Genomic DNA, 21,703 nt, shown 5'->3' on the forward strand with positions numbered 1-21,703 from the left:
CTTATAGTCAAAAAGAGAAAAGGATTATTAGGATGTGAAATGACACTGACCAAGGAGTAGCCCTACCTTTTTGGAATTTCAGTGAGCTGATTCTTGCTAAAGTTTACAGTAGAGACAGAATTGCTTCCAACTGCATTAAATATTTCATCAGGAATCACAGCTGCTTGCTTCTCACTAAATAAAAGACATCTTATTTAGCAAAGTAACATGTAAATGACTCTGTTCATTAACTGAACATTTTTCCTCTTTTAGAAAGATAATGGACAGAAGAATTTATTGAAATGTGCATATTTTGTAATTCTGCTTAACCAGGAGGCTATCAGCACATGGTGCCATGAAAGCTTGCAAAAAAGCCATTTTATCTCCTCGCATGGTGATCCGGATCTGTTTTCAGTCCTTAGAAGATAAGCAGTGTTGGGCCATATCAATACCTCAAACATGGAAGTGTCAGAGAAAAAGATGTTGGGACTACACAAAGGGCACTCTTACCTCAGAACCAATGCCCCAGGATAGTGCTGCGGGGTCCCTGGTGCTCAAGAGGGCTGACAGAATTGCCAGGCCCCTGGACAAAGTGGGAGGAGGCCTGGCTTCACACTCACAGACAGGATGGGACCTCAGGCAGAAGGTGTGCGGCTAGGAGCAGCCAACCCTCAGCATCACCCAAGACCACGCCACACTCCTCGCCTCCCGCCACCAGCCAGCTCTTAGCACTACCCAGAGTGTGGCACCCGTGGCTCCATCAGCAATTTAAAGGGTCTGGGACTCTAGCTGCCATTGCTGCAGTGGTGGCAGTGGCCAGGAGCCCCAGGCCCTTTTGAATTGCCAGCCCCCAATGCAGTTGCCCCTTTTACCCGCTCCTTTTCCCCGGTCGGCAGGCTTGCTGATGCTGAAGATATCATCTCTCAGGGAAAAAATAAAGCTGAATTTCTGAACATCAGAGGTAATTAAAGATCCCACAGCACTTTTTATTAGAGAAAGGGCATTAACCCTATTGTTCTGGCCCTATTCCATTTCTAAGCATTACATTGTGATACGTTGCAATTTCAAATGGATGTAGTATTTTTTCTACTTCCTGGTCTAACCTGTGACGTATTGCTTACATTTCAAAAGCAGTTGCAGAGATTCCTTTAAAAACCATGAAGGGGTTTGGAGAGGGTGATTTCTTAATATTCCTAACACATCTGAGAGCTGATAAAAGGTGCTAAAATGTCTGAGGCATTAACATTTCAGCAAGCTTTAAAGAAACTCTGCCATGATAAATGTTAGATGCAATTCAGATTTGCTTGTTCTGGGGCACACAAAATAAAAAGACACAGAAGCAAGAGTACACCAGGACATGTACAAGTTTGGGATCTCTTTGTGTCCAGTACGTACCATATAGGGCTGGCCAGAAAACAAAAATTCTGCCTTGCAAAAACATGAGAGGTCTTGGAATTTGTTTTGATTCCCAGTTGGAAAGAAAACGAGACCTTTGGAATTTTTCACAAAAAACCCACGTTTGTGAGAGAGACACAAACAGAGGAAGACCCTAGAATAGACAACAGAGTGGTGCTGATGGCCCTTACCTGGGATGTGGGAGATGGAGACTCAGGTCCTACCTTATTTGGAGCAGGGACTTGAAATTTGATCATGTTTACACTACAATTAAAAACGCATGGCTGGTCTATGCCAACTGACTCAGGCTTGTGAGACTTACGATAAAGGACTGATTAACTGACGTGTAGATGTCCCAGGCTCTGGCTGGATCCTGGGCTCTAGGACACTGAAAGGTTGAGAGTGTCTCAGAGATCAGGCTGCAGCCTGAGCCTAAACATCTACACTGCAAATGAACAGCTTCACAGCCCAAGCACCATGAAAGTGTCAGCTGCAGTGTAGACATAGGGTACTTCTAGACTACATGCCTCTGGCAACAGAGGCATGTAGATTAGACTACCCGGCATAGGAAAATGAAGCAGCGATTTAAATAATTGCCGCTTCATTTAAATTTACATGGCTGCCACACTGAGCCGATCAGCTGTTTGTCGGATCAGCGCGGAAGTCTGGACGTTCCGCGGTCGACATCAAAGGCATTTGTCGACCTCCCAGGTATGCTCAGCGCGGCAGCCATGTAAATTTAAATGAAGCGGTGATTATTTAAATTGCCGCTTCATTTTCCTATGCCGGGTAGTCTAATCTACATGTCGCCAGAGGCATGTAGTCTAGACGTACCCATATCCACACATTCTAGGTGTATGCACTAACCACCAGGCAGTTCTGAATGAGCTCTCTAGCAGCTTTAACCCAAGAAACCTTCTTGACAAATTTTTTTTGTCCAAACTGATACATTTCTACAAAACATTCCAGTTTTAATAAAACAACGTAGGGCTTTTTTTTGACAGAAAAATTTCATCAACATTTTTTTGTCCAGCTCCATCAATGAGAGTCTGAAAATGAAGGAAATGTAAAATAAGAAAGTATTCTAACAGTGCTAGAAATAGATAGCCTTGTGAAACACTCACCTATATTGTAATACTTTTAATGCAGTTATGGCATGTATATTAATCCTTGACTCGCTTGGAAGAGTCATGGCTGTCACAGAAGATTCCCCATTTGGGCTAATTACGTCATCTAGAAAAAACATAACCATATGTATTAAAAATCCACTTAATAGATGTTAATGCTTGCATAAGCACATATGTAGTACCCCTCTCTCTAGAGTTCTTATTCTTCATTATTTTTCATCTTGAGTAAAAATGGCATTTGTGGATAGAGAACAGAGGATTAAATCAATAGCTGTGCATGTAAGGAGCTGTGGAAACAAGCTTTAAAATACCACATAAGAATCTGTCAGAAAGTAAAATTGTTATTCTAAGTCTAAATTTCCACTAAAAAAAAAAGAAACTATACAGACTTTAAGCAGCACTATGGAAAAAATGTCTGAGAGCAGAAAGAGATTAGCACATTCAGTTGTGCTTTTAATAGAGAAGGGTCGAAAACAACAACATGCATTATTTAGCAAACCAAACTTCTATGAAACAGGACTGCTGCAGTCATCAGCTTATCTAGCTCTCAGGTCTTACAGTGATAGATGCAATATCTAGATAAATATTGCAGTAAGTATAGCTAACTTCTATCTACAGCATAGCATCTCTATAGAAATTAAAGTAAGATAACTATTTATACTCATACTTTCTTTAGTTGGTACAAGGGTTTAATTTTTCAGGATAATATTGAACCTGACTTTTCAAAAGTCATTTGGAACCCTGTACAAGACACTAAACTGATTGTGTACTACTGCCACCTTCTGATAAAAGAGATGAACACGTTATAAAAAGGACAGTGTCAGTTACAGGTTATATACTAAAGAGAAAAATGGTCCTCAGTATGTGTATTCAAACAGCTACCCTAACACTATATATGCTATAAAGGCTACCTCTATATTAAATGGAGAAGGTTTCTCTAAATTCCTGTGTGTATGAGGTAATTCATTTATAAATATCTATTTACCATGCATCAAATCACTACATAATTTAATTATTTTTCAAGCATTTCTACTAGGGATATAAAATCCCATTTCATTAGTTAACTGGTTTAAATATTAAGTTTAACCAGTTAACCGATTAAATGGAGGTGAGAGGGGGGAGGGCTGGGCTAGAACCACTCCCTCCTCTCCCACCTTCCCCAACTGCGGTGGAAGGCTGCTCTGGCAGGGCAGGAATGCCCCTGCCAGCAGCTCAGCAAGCCAGGCCCACTATGGGTGGGAGCTTCTTTTTCCCATTAGCTTTGTAACAGGAAGACATTTAAATGAAAGATCCCAAAAAATTCTGGACAGGGTAGAAAGGTCCATGGTGCACATTTTCTCTCTTGAAAAGAGAAGAAACAAGCATAGGCAGCGGGGTAGTTAGGTCTAGAGAGGGGTTGGTTCCAGCCTTCCCTATCCCCCAATCTATTTTATTTTTCACTTAGCTGCTTATGAAAATCTCTCTCTCTAATATATATATATATATATATTACACACACACACACGCATATATACATATACAAAAGTGTTTCTTGAGGGATGACAGCGTGATGTCATCATGTCGCTTTGGGTCCTGCAGTCCCTTCCTCCCTCTCCCCTCTCTCCAGTTTTCTGCTGCAGCCTGGCCGTCTCCCTCCTCTCCTTTCCCCAGCGACTGGAGAGAAGAGCATGGAGCCTGCAAGGCCCTGGTGAGCATCCCTCCCACTCCAGCAGCAGTGGGGGAAGAGCCAGGTGCAATCTGGCCCAGGCCCCACTCCTAGGCAGCTGGGGAGAAGGAAAGAGCCAGGGCCGGTGGGGAAGAAGGGACTGGCGGGGGAGGAGGAGCAAGAGCCAGGATAGCCTCAGAGTCAGGGGCAAAGAGCTGGGGCTGGTGAAAGAAGGGTAAGGGGCTGAAAGGGGGGGAGGGGGCCCAAGAGCACGAACAGCCTTGGGGCCAAGAGCAGGGGCGGCCCCAGACCCTTCCTGGCCAAGGGGGAGGGGAGGGGAGGGGTGGGAGCCTCAGCTCAGCCCAACACCCTAGCAGCCTGGTCTGGCTGCAGGGGGCCCAATGGCTGGGGAGAGAGAGCTGGGCAGGCCACAACTGCCACGCCTCAGCCTAGCCTGGCCCTCCCCGGTGGCTGCGGGGGAGTCAGGGCTGCGTGTCGCTGGAGAAGGGGGTTGGAGAGCATAGCGAGCAGGGCACTTGGTGTAATACCCCATAGTATTTTATTACAGAGATTTTTTGATGGTGTGATAGAGGTAGCATCTAAGTCTTATAAGATCTAATGAGTTTACTTTATTCAACGTAAGCGGGACGTAACCCACCCAAATATAAAACTGGCTGTCCAGAGAAGTAACTCCTGAAACATTCAATCTAATTCTCTAGTTTACAATTTTTATTGCTAGCCACACATCGCAAATGGAATTCAACTAATAAATGGGGAGAACGCAGTTCAGATGGATCTAGATTTGAATGACATTTATCATCTTTTTTTTTCCTTCTAGTTTCAGACAAACCAAAACTACTGTTTACAATATTAGTTAACTGAAGTTAAATCTCCATGGCAGGAAAGAGTATTTAAGGTAGACTCACCTACATGTACATCTACTTTGAGCAGTTTACATTTGTAACCACCATGGTAATGTTATTTTGCAAGTTCAATTAACACTCACATAGAAGATCAGCATTTCTCGCTCCACAATTAAGCCACTGGGGCAGATGAAGGAGCTTAGAAAGGGTACACTGCAAGATGTAGATCAACTAGGAGGTTCAGGAAAAAAAGCTACCAATTGAATTCTTTATGCAGAATTTAGGAACCGTTAGCTCATTTGACCACATGAAGAAAGCACACGGGATAAGAGGGAAGGTCCTTTGGTGGACTGATAACTGATTAAAAAACAGGAAACAAAGGGTAGGAATAAATGGTAAGTTTTCCGAGTGGAGAGAAGTAACTAGTGGGGTCCCCCAAGGGTCTGTCCTGGGACGTATCCTATTCAATTTATGTATAAATGATCTAGAGAAAAGGGTAAATAGTGAGGTGGCAAAATCTGCAGATGATACCAAACTGCTCAAAATAGTTAAGACCAAAGCAGACTGAAGAGCTTCAAAAAGATCTCACCAAACTAAGTGATTGGGCAACAAAATGGCAAATGAATGTAATGTTGATAAATGTAAAATAATGCACATTGGAAAACATAATCCCAACTATATATACACAATATGATGGGGACTAATTTGGCTACAACTACTCAAGAGAGATCTTGGTGTCATTGTGGATAGTTCTCTGAAAACATCCACTCAGTGTGCAGCGGCAGTTAAAAAAGCAAATAGAATGTTAGGAGACATTAAAAAAGGGATAGAGAATGAGACAGAGAATATCTTATTGCCTCTATATAAACCATAGTACGTCCACATCTTGAATACTGTGTACAGATGTGGTTGCCCCTTCTCAAAAAAGATATATTGGCATTGGAAAAGGTTCAGAAAAGGGCAACAAAAATGATTAGGCGTTTGGAATGGGTCCCATGTGAAGAGAGATTAAAAAGACTAGGACTTAGAAAAGAGGAGACTGACGGGGGGATATGATAGAGATCTATAAAATCATGACTGATGTGGAAAGAGTGAAAAAGTTATTTACTTATTCCCACAATATAAGAACTAGGGGTCACCAAATGAAATTAATAGGCAGCAAGTTTTAAACAAACAAAAGCAAGTTTTTCTTCACACAGTGCACAGTCAACCTGTGGAATTCCTTGCCAGACTTTAACAGGGTTCAAAAAAGAGCTAGATAGATTCATGGAGGTTAGGTCCATCAATCGCTATTAGCCAGAATGGGTAGGAATGGTGTCTCTGGAAGTAGGAGACAGAGGAAGGATCAAGTGAGGATTACCTGTTGTGATCCGCTCCCTCTGGGGCATCTGGCATTGGCCACTGTCAGTAGACAGGATACTGGGCTAGATGGACCTTTGGTCTAAATTAGCATGTCCGTTATTATGCTCTAAGCAATTTATATTATTGTTATTCTTAATACCCCAGAACAAATTCTCATTAACTGAAGATATTCGAATTGGGGTCATCCTCTGTGAAAATGAAGAATCTGTTGAATTATAAAAGCAAATTATCGTGGGAAAAGAGCATTGAAGAACTGGATGAGAGAGAACACAATTTGCCCTGGTTACGTTCTAAAGCATTTAAAGCCTCAATACTTGAGAAAAAAAAGTCTCTTCTTTCAACATATATTGCAAAATAATGCTGTACCTTGGATTTTGCTTCTCAGATACTTCAGGAGTTCTTGGGTGCCTTTCTAAAAATGCAAAGAAAAACAACATGAAGACAAAAGCACTTGTCTATCAGTATTTCTGTAGGTTTATTACAAACAAGGAGTGAAAAAGGTCAGTAGTGTAGGGAAGGCTCATAGCACTCCATGTTATTAATTTTCCTACCATAAGGATCATGTTCTCAGTCGACTATCAGATTTGCCAAACTTTCACCGTTTGGGCTAAAAATTGCAATGACTGGTATTCTGCTTCAGGCTAATTTTGGGGGGAAATATCAGTCATTTCCAAGGATGAAGTAAGGGGAAAATACATTGTTTTGCTAATATTAAAAAATGGTGGTGATCTTTTCTTTAAAAAGCTCTAATGGAGTGTTTCAAAAACTTTTTAAGTCCAAGGAACACCAAACAATATATATTTTTTAAAACGAGGAACACCAAGGATTTTTTGTTGAGGGGGAGAAAAAAAAAAAAGGTCGGGGAGGGAAGGGGGGAGAAAGGGTTGGGGGGAAGTTATTGAGCACAAAAAGAAAAAAGGTCACCTGCCCCTTTAAGGGAGGACATTTTGAATTCTGTTCTCCACGGCACACCAGTGTGCCATGTAACACAGTTTAAGAAACACTGCTCTAAGCCTCCATGCTTTGGAGCAAAGAGTGAAATTTGGCAGGGGGTAGGCCTTTGTTCCTGTAAACATCCACCCAGATTTGACTAAATTTAATAAATGCCAAAAAAAATCTTAGTTCGGACAAACTCAGCAGAGACTTCCTAAGAGTGATCAGTCCACTTTCTGGACACTCTTCCCCACAAAGTGACTTGGCATGTTTCTTCCTGCCCCAGGATAGGGGCAGAGCCATATTTTTCCATAATTACCGTCACTGCATACTGCAGGAGTAGGAAATGTAGCCTGTCTCTGAAGTGCTCTCAGTGTTCTCCCTGATAACAGCCAGGTAGCATGGGGGGAGGGAGCCTAACTGGAATGCAGAGGGGACAAGATCTGAACTAGTGAGAGGGAAAGAGGAGGGAGAGAGAAATTGTGATTGGGAATTTGGGGAGGAGGGAGAATGGGATTGAGAGTCCAAGGGGAAGAGAAGCTAGAATTGGCTGAGCATGAAGAGTGAGACTGGGAGCCAGGATAGAGGACAGAACTGGTTGAAGAAGGAGATTAGGATAAGGAGCTGGTGATGGAAAAGACTGGGATTGAAAAGGTGAGGAGGAAGAAAAAAAAAAGACAGACTGCTGGGATCTGCTGACGAGAGCCTGGGGAAGGGGAGGGAATGAAAACATTCAACAAAGAGTTAGGCTATGGGAAGGGCATTGGCACTGGCTGGGTGAAAAGACTGGGAAAAGGAAACCGAGACAGGAGACTGGAACAAGGAATCAGGCAGGACTCGGGTCAGAATCTGAGATGGAATGAAAAACCCAGGTGAAACACTGGGAATCCCTTGGGTCTGAGACAGAGCAATTAAGGAGCTGTGTGGAACTGGGACTGGTTGGGAAAGAAGACAGAGGACAAGATGTTTGCCTGGAGAGGAAACAAGGGAAATAGTAATGGAGGAGAGGAATTGGGACTCAAACAGGCAAATTGGAGTGGGAGACAAGGCTAGGCACAGAGACCGAGATAAGAAGCCTGAGGTCTGGAGACTGAGATTACAGAGAGAAGAATGGGACTCAGACAAGGAGCCAGGGATGGGAAAAAGAGAGGACTGGGACAGGTTTAAAGAAACAGGGCAAAAGGATCTGTGACTACTAGAGAACATTCTCTTCTAGAACCTGGTGAAAAATCCAAGTTTTCTGAGTCCCATCCATCTTCTGCTATCAGCAAATATATGTCAAACCCACGGGCAAAATATGCCTGTAATCCTCTATGAGGACAGCACTACAGGTGAGCACCTTATTATTATCCATTACTCAAGTGGCAGAGGTCTATGTGGCGAACCTAATGGTTTCAACCCTGCTGATGAACTATGTGGGTATCACTATAATAGCAAATGATGGAATTTCTGATTTTTCAATTGGCTCTTTAAAAATATAGGAAATTACACAAAAATATACTAAAAGAACATTATTAAGGTTACTAAGTCATGTACCCAAAAGCTGGTAAGCACCAGAATTAATATTGCTTGTGTAACCTTAATTTGTCCCCTCTTATGCCTGTGCACTATGGTACATTCTTTGGTTCCGTATTCACATACCAATTTTTCCAAAAGACCCCCGACATGTTTGTTGCAGGAGCTGCAGTACCGCTTATAATACAGAACATGGAGCCAGCTGCCTGTTTTTTCTGGCTGTAGTTTCTTTGCCAAACTCAAACAGAAAGGATGCACAAACACTCACAAGGTCTGACGCTACCTCTGATTTCAGTTTTTAGTGACTTTATGCACTGTGGAAGGGGGAGCTGGTAGAAAGTGATCCAAGGAAGCAGCAGAATAATATTTTGGGTGCATAATTTAATTGCCTACTATTGCATCTGGAATTGAAACTCTAGGAGAGGGCAGGTGCCTACTCCTGATATATGGGAATTTGGACAACAGAAAGTTCTGCAGTCAAAGAATAGTTAAGACCTTGAGACCTCAACCAAGGTGAGACCTGGAGCCCTTCACCTGAACATAGGTTGTCTGTTGCTAGACTCTTTGTATATCCCAAAAAGGGCAAAGGGCAGACAAATATGTGACCTGGATGGAGGGCTAAGTCATAAGAGAAGGCAGACTATGCAGGGCTGGAGCTGTTGTCTGCAGGGCATATTTGGAAAGACCAGAGCCTGCTTCAGAGCCTACACCTGGCCACAAGGAGACAAATCCTTCAGAGTGTCACAGAAAAGCCCAAAAATTAGTAATTCAGAACAGGGTTTAAATAGCATGCAAACCACACACTGAAAAATGAGGAGAAAATATACAGAATAGCTCCTCATTAATTTATCATCAGCCATCCTCAGCACTGAAAGAGGAAGGGATTCAGGGCAAAAAGACACAATATAATAACATAACTAAAGACTTTCATAATGTACACATGCTGCAGGAAATGCTATGAATTAAGGCTACCCAGGCAACCTTAATTCTGACATTTCCTAACTTAGAGTGCTTGCATTTGTACTCTGAATAAAGTCCTAATATATCAAGCAGTACCTGATTCCTATGTGTACTAACCTGTAAAATGTCTCTTCTAATAGCTCTCAAAGGATTTCCCTCCACTGCCAAGAGTTTCAACTGAGGAAGGTTCCCCAGAGTATAAGGCAAGCTGCAAATAAAAGTAGCTCATTTTAGAGAGTGACTTCAACAAAACCAGTATATGATTAGCACCGGTCAGTCAGATCACCTGCTATTCTAAATCTTAGATTTAATAGTAAAAATAGTTACACAAGAGTAACACATGTAAAAATGGAGATGCAGTGGAATCAAGACCACAAAAGGTAAAATGAATCAGAAGAAACCTCTCAGGGTTCTATTTTATTTTATAGCCAAATCATTTAGTTGTTTTAAAAAACAACGAAGCACAATTCTGTAGATATGTTTATATCTACAGAATTATTAGAATAATAATTCACTGCTTCAAATAATGAAGACTGATTTCATTAGCTATTCATTACCACAGATTCATATGGTTTTTAATCTTACCTACTGATATCATTGTTGGTTAAGTCAAGTCGCTCCAATCCCTGCAGCAGAGTAATTTCATCAGGCAGCGATTTTAGCTTGTTATCTCTAAGCTCTAATACGCAGAGAGAATTCAGATGCTTAAGGTGCTCTGCATTTAATACTTCAATCTGATTTTCACCAACAAGTAACTCCTATAGAAACAGAGATCATTAAAAATTATATTTCTTTGGCAAAATGTAAATTTTGCTATAGGTTTACACCAGGGGTGAGGAACCTTTTTTGGGTCAGGGGCCACTGAACCACAGAAAAATCAGTCAGGGGGCTGCACACAAGTGACGTGGCCCCCAACTGAGAAGGAAAAAGACACTCTTCATATTCTCCTCCAACACCAAAACCTGGGAGGGGGCGGGGAGAGCTAAGCCTAGTAGATTTTGTATTCTCTAGGCCCATAGTGGAGCAGTGGGGGGGCTGGAGTGCCAGCAGTGGCTCCCCAATGCGGAGGGGGGAGGATCCAGGCAAGCCAGGGGCTGCATCCAGCTCCCGGGCCTGAGGTTGCCCAGTCCTGGCTTTAACTATAAATATCTATTACAACTCACAAAATGCACCAGAACTAGGCCTTGCAGATGTTAATGAGGTTTTTTTTTTTGGGGGGGGGATGCAGTTTTCTAATCACAAAACAAATCTGAATACAATTTGCAGTCTATACATGGAGAGATGTGATTCTCTTAGCCATTTTCAGAATACCTTTACTCAAGACAGGTCCATCTTTATATTAGATAGGACACAGATCAGACTGACAGTCCATTGTTTTACAAAATGCTTGGGAAAACAAGGCAATTCTAGAGAATACTATAAATAATATCTACTGCACATCATTACATTCAATTTTTCAGTAATTCCCCTTAAAAGCAATCAAAATTTTCCACTTTCTCAGATCTAAAAATAATCATTATTATACACACTGGTAACAATTCTGTGCCTAGAACTGTAGTTTAAGCTAATGTTTAAAGTAATTTGTGATAACTTATATGTTCATAAGAGCAAAACAAGGTTAAGAACAAATTTTACTCCATACATTTACATTACAGAACCTGTAACAAAACTTACCTTCAGTAACTTGCATGATGGAAATTCTGGTAAGTTCTGCAATTTATTTTTTCGTAGATAAAGCTGTTCTAAAGATGCCATATTGGCCAGTTCAGAAGGTATGGTTTCCAAGTGGTTTTTAGTACAATCAAGTTGTTTTAAGCCTAGAGTGGTAAAAAACAGAAATATCAAAAATTCTAACATTTACTATCACTAAAGATGCAGAAGCTGGCACACAGAAATACAGTTTTCTAAAATGTGGAAGCTGCTAACTTTAGAAATACTTCCACTTTAGTATTTGCAAATGTTTTGTTTGTCTAATTATAAACAGAATTCAAAGATTTTCAGAGTACTCTACCCACATTAATTACTCAAAGACCAAGCAGAATATTGGCAACAAAGTAGGGGGAGGTTGGATTGGACGTGGCATGGAGGGATCTCAAGCTGGTCTACACACATTATCTACAGCAGTTTAGAAACTAACATTCTACCCTCAGTACACAATCTGTTTCTCTTTGTCTGCTATAGCAAATATAGTCCACTTGTAGCTTAAATGGCTATTAAACCTGATGATTTAAGATGCTTTGAAGATTAAAGTTCAACTTGTGTAAGTAATCCATGTATACTTTCTCCAGCTCTAATTCTATCTCTTTTATGCACTTGTTTTCCATACAGCATAAGCTGTAAGAAAAGGCTCATATGTTATGTGTTAACAAGAACAGCGGCCTCTAAGTAGAACAAGCTTCATCCTTGCTCCTCTCTGAATAATCTTCACGTTCTGTCAAGAAATGCCAGCTATCAGAAACCTTAAAGATAAATATCCATGATAACCTGTTACCTGCAACTTACTGCAGCCATTTACAATACGTCACATTATACCTATTTATTCAATTGCAATAAAAACTCAAGCAACATCTTTTAAGATAAGAGATTATCAATGTATTGTAAGATATTTAAAATGCTGTAAGAAACTAATTTACTTTTCAATGTGCTGATTTCTGCAGGAAGGATCCTCAGTTGGTTATGGGCCAAATTGAGTTGCAGCAAACTGGTCAAGGAAGCAAAACTGGATGGAATGCTTGCAAGTTGGTTGTTGGAAATGTCCTGGGCATGGGGGAAAAAAAAACCACACCTGAGAAATGGCTTTTAAAAACAGCCCACGTGAAAAGTTAATTCCTGAGAAAACATCAAACTTAGTTGGGTGGCATGTTTGGGAACTTACAGGAACAGAAAATGTGATTTTTCAAGCAGTGGTGGCGGTAGTAGCAACTATAGTATTGTTTCCTCTCCCATACCTCAAACATTCTTACATTTTTGTGAAATTTTCTTTGGCTGCTGCTATGTATTGATGGATTATTTCATTGACCTATCCATGATGATGATTGTGAAGGGATTTTCGAACGTGCCCAAGTGTCTTAGAAGCCCAAGTCTCTGACTTTTTGTGATGCATTTGAAAAGCTTTAATATTCAACTTCAAGATCATATATTTTCTATACGTGATTTTTAGCTATGTGTGATGCTGCAAAAAGCTCAAACATTTGGCAAACTAAAGAACATGGTTTCAATCAGATCTAGTGCCACATCCAATGGTACACAGAAATCATTCGAATATTTTAAAATTCTTATGAAGTGAGTTTTGGTGGAAGCCCTGTCCAGGACAGGCTTTTTCATCTGCCTATAGCAAAGTACAGATAAACCAGCTAACCAAGAAAAAAATCATTTAAAAAAAAAAAAAAAGATGCAACTTACTAACTCTTCTAAACTGATAAGCTGTCCAAACCCATCTGGTAAGTGACTCAACTCATTGTGTTGAAGAAGCAGGGTCTTCAGTTGTCTCAACCGTGTCAGCTCTTCTGGAATATTTTTCAGTTTGTTATGACTAGTAATAAAATAATAAATGTGAAGGGTTACATCAGTATGAACCTGTTCTAAACCCAACTGTTTGGAAATACTTCTGTTTTACACAGCACTGTGCAAGACAGGGTTAAAATAGTACTATAAATGTAAATTGACATAAAAATTAATCAGCTGTCTAATGGTTAGTTTCCTAGGTTCTCTTCCCCTATGTGTATTTGCTCAGGAAGACTTTAAACCATCATTTGAAGCTGAGCTTTAGTTGGTCTTGCCTACTTGCTATTCTGTTAGCATCTTAAAAAAAAAAAAAAAAAGTATTGATATTATTCAGTCAACAAACTTGAAAGTTTATATGGTAAAAAACACTATGTAACATAAATAAGTTTTTAAAATGTCACTGTCAAAGTCACTGCATATGAAGAGTATTTTTAGCCTTAAACTGAAACTGTTAGACTGAGTGCATATTTTCCTTTGAAGAATTTCTAGGAAGCTGCACCGCCTGCTCGCTGCGCTTGCCAACCCTTCTTTCATGGGGGGTAGGCAACCCCGGCTCTCATCCCGACACCAGAGAGGGCGGGGCTGCAGCCGCGCCAGCCAGGGCTCCTTCTCCCCTTCTGCCAGAGAGGGCCCCTTCTCCCCCTCCCTCCGCCAGCCTGAGCACCTTCTCCCTCCCTGTCTCTCCCATCCCATAGGGTTGCCAGGTGTTCGGTATTGACCCGGACAGTCCGGTATTTTCACCTACTGTCAGGTAAAAAATTCAGAAAATACCGGACACCTAAAATGTCTACTATTTTCTGATTTTTTTCCCCGGACAGGAGGCAAAAATCCCGAGTGCTTTCCGGGTTCCACAGGCGAGCTGTCCAGCCCAGAGCAAGACAACAAGATGGCGGACGGCTGCCAGCAGCCTGTTAGGGCCAAAAAGCTTCAAAAGCATTTCTTAAAGGGGCGACATTGCGTTTTTTGTTGTTGTTGTTTTTAGCTTAACAGCTCTCGGCGTCTTCCCCCCCCCCCCCCCCCCCCAACAACTTTGGTCTCTCCCTTGTTTTTTCCCCCCTCTGGGGGTTTTTTTGGGGGGGAGCGAGAGGGGGAGGGGTGTTCAGTATTTTTGGTTAAACCATCTGGTTAAACCATCTGGTAACCCTACCAGCCCAGGTCCCTTGTTCTCCCCTCCTCGCCAGGCCAGGCCCCTTCTCCCTCCTCACAGGTCCCACCGCCGGTACAACAGGGCAAATATTTTTTAAAACACCAGCAGCCGCCCACTACGTGGTGGCTGCTGGAGCTTCAGCCAGCCACTGTACGACAGCTCAGAGGGCCGGGGTGCACCTCAGTCCCAACACTCCATGGTTCCCCCCAGCACGGGTCCTGCCACCTCCCCTCCCACGTGTGTTAGAGAAGCTGTTTTGAAAACACCGGCAGTCACTCACCACATGGCAACCGGCAGAGCTTCAGCCAGCTGCTGTGCGGTGGTTCAAGGGCCAAGGCGTACCCCAGTCCCGGCCCTCCCCCCCCACTTGGGCCTCACCAATGCCTGCCCACTCAACATGCAGTCCTGCCCTCCCACAAGCCTAGCACCTCTTCAAGGTGCAAGAAAAGTGATTGCTGATGTTGAGGAATCAAAGAGCCATATTTAGCTCACTCGCAAGCCACATAGGTTGCAGGCCCAGTTATGGAGTTAGCAGCAGGGAGGAGAGAGGAAGGAAGCCAGGTGACTGAGGGGGGAGGTGACTGAGGGCTGTGGGATGCAGAGTGACATGATGATGTCACCTTGTTGTTCCACAGGAAAAACTTTTTTATGGGTATAGTAGGAATAGAAAATCTAAAAGCAACAAGACTGAAAAAAGGCATTCCCTGATCATACCAAACTCAGATACTGTGGTTTTCACTGTTTTAAATTTGTTCATGAAACACATACATTAATACTGTCTATACAGAGATTAACAAAGAGCTTAAAGGCTTGTGAAGAGCCTTGCAAGTCTGGGATCTAAGCCAAAGTTCATTGAAGTCAATGGACAGACTTCAGTTCACTTCAATGTCCTTCAGCACCCAATCACCAGAAAGCAATGCACCCTCCTAGACATGGTTATGATAAGACTTTCAGAAACAGGGAAGGAATTAGATCCCCAGCTCTTGTTGACTTCTTGTAAGTTAAGAGAGTTGGGCACATAGCTCCCTTTGCACTTTTGAAAAATTCCATCCTTAGTGCCTGGCACATTCAGCATCTGTATTTGTCATGTGACAAAGGATTAACAATATACAGTGCACATTCATCATGAAACCAAAATTAAGTTTTATGACATCAACAATATTTAAACATACAGACAACATATGTTTTACACAAGCAGTGACATCTCCAAAACTCAGATTCCCACACTTTCACTGATAGAGTGGATTTAACTACAAACAACATCAGCTTTCTTCATGTAAAAAGTGTTGTCCAGTTGTCTTTAGGGCTCCCTCGCTGGAATTCTATTCACTCACTAGTCTCCCAAAAGATATTTGGAGAAGGGCGGAACCCATCACGCAGACCAAAACAGACATATGGGAGGTTTAGGTTTTTCCATTATTGGTCAATCAAATAAGTAGATTCTGTATCAGAGCTGGTACATTTTCATGACAATTTGAGAGACTCGTGTGAGCATGCTTATATCACTGTTTTCTCCAAGCATCCTTACATGTGTCACGTGTCAGCAGTAGGGATCACATTGCAGATAAAAATATGACTTAGTTGCAATACTTCTAAGAACTGAAACCTGAGAAATCCAGAGTCTTGGGTCTGAGATATATACTTGCAAAAGTAAGGATTAACATCACTGGGCTAAAAGGTCTGAAAATTATCTCGAAGAACTATATATAGAAAAATCAGTGAAAATGAACATTGCTCAATAAAAGTTTTTAAAAGTTACAAATCAAGGCCTCAATAATAGGAGAATCATAAAGGCAGACTCCAATGCCCGTGCAATATATCTGTCTAGACACAGTAGTTTATCTGAATGATTCTCTTTGCACATTCAATACCAAAAATGGAGCTTTGTTAATTTATTAATTTTAAACTTAAATATCAAATTGAAAGCCTGACTATCCTCACAAAGTTCTCTCCTCACTGCTACAAAGCCATTTAATAACACTGAACACAGTGTTTGTTTAGAGAGCTTTTCCTAAATTATAGGCAGACAATTTTAGAAGATTTTAAAGTTTCTCAATCACCACACACACACTTCAGTATTTACTCACACACACATATTTCAGTATTTACTGCATTCAGACTTTGCAATACTTATTTACCTGACATTCAGCTTCTGAAGATTTTCCAAAAATCCTATAGCAGAAGGAATAGATGTCAGCTGATTATCATGTATCTAGAAATAAAAAGATTTTGGAAACACAGCTGTTTGTCAATACCCTTTTTATAGTCAAGAAACAAACCATGTTAAATGCCTACAAAAGAAAATTGTGTGCAGCCCCATCCCAGTGGAGAACAGGGTAAGCATTCCCTCCCACCAGCTGCAGCAAGCAGGCAGTAAAGTTACTTTTTTCTCAAACAACAAGAAGAAAAGTGGTAGAGAAGAACTTACCAGACACTAGTAAATTCAAGATGAAAGTCATTTCACTACAGAGGAGTACAGTTCTCTTATTTTAGGCAGCCTAACAGGGCACTGCTCATCTGAATCCTTTGGTGTGAGACTCCCCAACCCTCTTATACACACAAACTTCTGATCTTCTGTATCTACCTATGGCTGTATTCTTAAGGTTTTCCAAGCAGGAACTGCATTCAAATAGAGATTGGACCTCTATAGTCCAGACTTTTGTAGTCCAGCAACATTTGTGGTCTGGCATCCTCATGGATGCTCCCAGGCTGGAGCACCCACAGGGAAAAGGCAGACAGCAAGCTCAGTCTTGCCAGAGCTTCTGAAGCACTGGAAATAACTCTTTTGTGGCATGCAGGCTCAGAGAAGGAGAGGGATGCATCCCCTTCTCTTCCCCACTGGCTGCAATTCACTTGCCCCCCAGACCTCCCTTCGTGCCTGTGCTGTGGTTTGTAATCTTGTGTTAAAGCAGTACCTACCAGGGCCATACATGGGGTGTGGACAGTGGCCATCCACACTTTGTTGACTGTGCAGATTGTGACAAGTTTCAAAAGGATCACACAAAACTAGGTGACTTGTCAATTAAAAGAGGAGCTCTTTACTTACATCCAGTACAGTGAGAGCAGGCAAAAGTTTGACATCCTCAGAAAGACACTGCAGTTTGTTTGAGGCTAAGATGAGTTTGGTCAAATCTGTTTGCTCCCACCAGCGATCAGCAGCACTAAACGACAGATTTTGATGGGCTTCCTCTGGAATATCCAAATTTATTCGCCACACATGCGCAGGTACTACACACAAAAAATGGCATGTTTGTATAATAAATGCTTCTAATATTTAATCCTAAACTTTTATTGTCGCTATGATTATCCAAAAATGTTAAATAACTTTATTCTTCTTAGCTGATTGCAACATTTTTCCAAATAAAATGAACAATTGGCTACTTTCATTAGTACATTTCCCTTATTTTCTGATCAGCTCTCATTCTTAAGCAAAGAAGTTATGTAATCGTAGTTAACCAGCTGAAATAGCTAAACATCATGGAGATTATGAGGAGGATGGTGTGAGATCCTCATGACTGAAAAGACTTGACAAGGCATTTGCACTTCTGGGGTTTGCAGGATCCCCAGCTGCTCCTTTAAAAACCAGGTGCCATTGCTTGCGTTTATTAATCTGTACTTGGTTGCAACAGCCTCACCCTTTCTTTTTGGCTCTGAACCTCCTTGACAGTGGCATTTATGTCACTGTAACATTCAGATTGGAGTATTATAATTCATTAACTCCTTCCTTCAGGGTTGTTTGGAACCTTTACTGGAGCAGAATGCATCAACTCACTTAGGCTGTGTCTACACTGGGCCACTTATTCCGGAAAATCAGCCGCTTTTCCGGAATAAGCTGCAAGCTGTCTACACTGGCCCTTGAATTTCCGGAAAAGCAACGATGCTCTACTGTACAAAATCAGCTGCTATTCCGGAAAAACTATTCTGCTCCCGCTCGGGCATAAGTCCTTATTCTGGAACACTGTTCCGGAAAAGGGCCAGTGTAGGCAGCCCAGTAGTCTTTTCCGGAAAAAAGCCCCGATCGCGAAAATGGCGATCGGGGCTCTTTTCCAGAAAAGCGCGTCTACATTGGCCCAGCCAGGGTTAGCTTTATACAAATAGAGCACATTACACCTATGGCTATGGCCTACATAGACTGCAATGGCTTCCAATGCGTTCCCAAGCTTTGTCTGGTGAGGATCCAAGCTATCGGAAGCCTTTTTGCAATAGTTTTCTACCAGTCCGGATCTACCCGCCACAGCAACAACTGGAGCCCTACTTCGAATACAAGTTCAAGCCCCGAGTGAAGGAGTGGGGGGTGATTTCAGGTCGGGCAGATGAAACAAACATACCGCCGCGCCTGTCACATCTTCAAAGCGCTGCATGACAGTGTCCTACCCAAGCTAGACAGACCCCGTCAGGAGAAACCTGGCACCCCCCTACCCGCGTGGTCCGTGGCGGAGTCTCCAGTGGGGCAGCCCGCCCCACGGATCACGGAGAGCCAGGGGCCCCTCCCCTGGGGGGGGGGGGGCAGCGGGCCCACCCCGGGCAAGGGCAGAGCACAAAGGAGCGGGGGTCTCCCCCGGGCGAAAGCAGCGGGCCCGGGCTCTCACCGTCACTCAGGTCGCGGCCCGCCAGGTTTAACTGGCCGCTCTTCCGGGCCGCTCTGATCAGCCCCTGCGGCACGGCGGGTCCCAACTCCCCCGCGTCCCGCCTGAAGCCGGCGCGAGGATCCCCGGCTCTCCCTCGGCGTGCAGCCGCCATGTCCCCGCCGAGCGCCGCCCCCAGCCCGGCCAGGCCAGCAACGCGGGCGGAGCCTGCCACCGCCTGAGCGCTGAGCGTCGGTGAGGGCTGCAGAGGCGCCCGCTGCCCCAGGCTCCCCGGCTCAGTAAGTAGGGCTGGGAAATCTTCCCCATCCCCCACACTGGCTGCAGTTCATTCCCCGCCCCCGACTTCCATTTGTGCCTGTGCTGTGGTTTGGTAACTTGTGTTGAAGTGGGACCTAGCAGGGCCATGCCTGGGGTGTGGGCAGCAGCCGTCTCCCCTCTGTTGACTGTGCAGAATTTCAAAAGGATCCCACAAAACTAGATAATTGGGCTACAAAATGGCAAATGAAGTTTAATGTTGATAAATGCAAAGTCATGTGCATTGGAAAAAATAATCCCAACTATACATAGACTATGAGGGGGACTAGTTTAGCTATAACTACTGGAGAGAGATCGTGGAGTCATCGTGGATAGCTCTCTGAACACACCCACGCAATGTGCATCAGCAGTCAAAAAAGCAAACAGAATATTAGTAATCATTTTAAAAAGGGAAAGAGACGAAGAATATCTTATTGCCTCTATCTGAATCCATGGTATGTAGGGTTGCCAGGTGTCTGGTATTCTACCAGACAGTCCGGTATTTGCACTTGCACGCTATGTCGGGTAAAAAAAATGAGAAAATACTGGACATGTGCAATGTCTGGTATTTTCTGATTTTTTCAGCTGAGCACTGGAGGGACAGAAGCCTGGCATGGGCGGAGGAGCAGCTGGTTGTCCCAGCTGGAAGGCGGGCCCCCCATTGCTTCCGGGAGCCCTCAGTCTCTTGAGTGTGAGGAGGAGGGGAAGCCTACTCCTCGCTTGTGCATTGCGGGAGCCTGTGCGGGACAGGCAGTAAGTGCCTGGGTCAGTCCTACTTCCCACCGTCAATTTGCTCACTCCCACCCTTCGCCTCCTGATCTTCCCCTGCCACCCCCCTGCACTGCCCCCCAGCTCTGCTTCCCACCCCCCACCCCGCACCGCCCCCCAGCTCTGCTTCCCGCCCCCCCCCCTCCTCCCGGCCAGCACCGCTGCACCCCCCACCCCCGCCAGCTGTGCTTCCTGCTGGCCATCCTCTTCCTGATCTCCCCCAGCCAGTGCCGCTGCAGCCCCCTCCCCCCCACCAGCTCTGCTTCCCACCCCTGATTCTCTCCAGCTGTGCTTCCCACCCCCCCTTATTCCCAGCCAGCCCTGCCCCCTCCTGGCTGGTCCCCCCTCCCCCGATATCCTGCAGCCAGCCTCGTTCTGCCTGACCCCCCACCCCACGACCAGCCCTGCTTCCTGTTGGCCCCCCCATCTCCCCCAGCCAGCCCCGTTGCCCCCTCCTTAGCTGTTTCTAGGCCCCTCCCTTCCTGGCCAGCACCGCTCTCTTCCTGGCTGGTCCTCCCCTCCCCTCATGAAGCATGTCTGGGTTTTTTTTGTTTGTTGTTTTTTTTAATAACTACCTGGTAACTCCTCACAGTGATCCAGGTTCTTGGAGTCTTTTTTGTTGTTGTTGTTGTTGCTCAACAACTACTTTGGTTCCCCCCCCCTCTTTTTTTTTTCCTTCAACAAAATTTTTCCCCATGGGTTTTTTTTTGGGGGGAAGGGGGGTGTTCGGTGTTTTTGTTTCAGCCATCTGGCAACCCTAATGGTATGCCCACATCTTGAATATTGCCTACAGATTTGGTTGCTTCATCTCAAAAAAGATATATAAACATTGGAAAAGGTTCAGAAAAGAGCAACAAAAACGATTAGGTGCTGTCAGGGTGCTGTCAGGGCTGTTCTCTACTCTGAGTGCAGAAGGTGAGGCCCCTCAAGGTATGTTAAAATACCTTGGCTCTGTAGCAGAGGTGGGCAAAAGGGCCTCCGTGGGCCGAATTTGGCCCACCAAGCAGGTGCATCCGGCCTGTGGAGGCCCTGTTGCTCCCTTGCCCCCAGGCCGCTTCAAAGTGCCACATGCTCCTCGCAGGGCGGGAGGATTCTTCCCATGCTCCCCCACCCCAGGCCCTGATTGGCCTGGATGTGGGGGAGTGTGCCAAGCCTCTTTCAGGGTATGGGTGCCTAGTGGGAAGGGGGAACAAAGGGGCTCCCCCATCCCAGACCAATCATGGTCTGGGGCTGGGGTAGCCCCACCCCTTCCAGGGTGGCCCGAGGCTACTTCAAAATTTGCCCACCCCTGCTCTATAGGCTCTGCTTACAAAAACTCCCCAGTCATAGATTCACTGGTACTGGGAGATATGCTGCCACCATCAAGTGTCCAACTCCTTTTAAAACCCAGGAAAATAATTCAACTTCTTCCAGAGGAGTACACCAAGCTCTTTTACTACAAGAGAGCTTGAAAAAGAAAACAGAAAACATATTGCAATCTCTAGAAGCTGACCTCTCAGCCTAGACAGGCACACACATAGACCTGTTATCTTCCATACACAAGAATCACATCATTGTCTTTAAAAAGGTGATTTTATTAACAAAACAAAAAGATATACTTGGTTGCTAGGTGTCACAGAGCAACT

At 43.8% G+C, this 21,703-nt stretch overlaps 1 protein-coding gene across 2 annotated transcripts in view; it reads right to left on the reverse strand.

Moving 5' to 3' along the window:
* Positions 1-19,298, reverse strand: part of LRRC40 (leucine rich repeat containing 40) — a 35,203-nt gene extending 15,905 nt beyond the window's left edge. Inside the window, exons 1-11 of one of the 2 annotated variants that reach the window (XM_075936228.1) lie at positions 19,020-19,298; positions 17,477-17,658; positions 16,569-16,642; positions 13,182-13,311; positions 12,413-12,536; positions 11,454-11,596; positions 10,365-10,537; positions 9,897-9,987; positions 6,738-6,783; positions 2,499-2,607; positions 67-174 (exon numbers count right to left, since the gene is read on the reverse strand). In XM_075936228.1, coding sequence (XP_075792343.1) covers positions 67-174; positions 2,499-2,607; positions 6,738-6,783; positions 9,897-9,987; positions 10,365-10,537; positions 11,454-11,596; positions 12,413-12,536; positions 13,182-13,311; positions 16,569-16,642; positions 17,477-17,658; positions 19,020-19,170 — 1,331 coding nt within the window. In that variant the 5' untranslated portion in view covers positions 19,171-19,298. The remainder of the gene's footprint in view (positions 1-66; positions 175-2,498; positions 2,608-6,737; positions 6,784-9,896; positions 9,988-10,364; positions 10,538-11,453; positions 11,597-12,412; positions 12,537-13,181; positions 13,312-16,568; positions 16,643-17,476; positions 17,659-19,019) is intronic. The other variant, XM_006120240.2, reaches the window with a different exon arrangement.
* Positions 19,299-21,703: the final 2,405 nt, after the last annotated feature.

Source organism: Pelodiscus sinensis, chromosome 9, assembly GCF_049634645.1.
Source record: "Pelodiscus sinensis isolate JC-2024 chromosome 9, ASM4963464v1, whole genome shotgun sequence".
Lineage (NCBI taxonomy): Eukaryota > Metazoa > Chordata > Testudines > Trionychidae > Pelodiscus > Pelodiscus sinensis.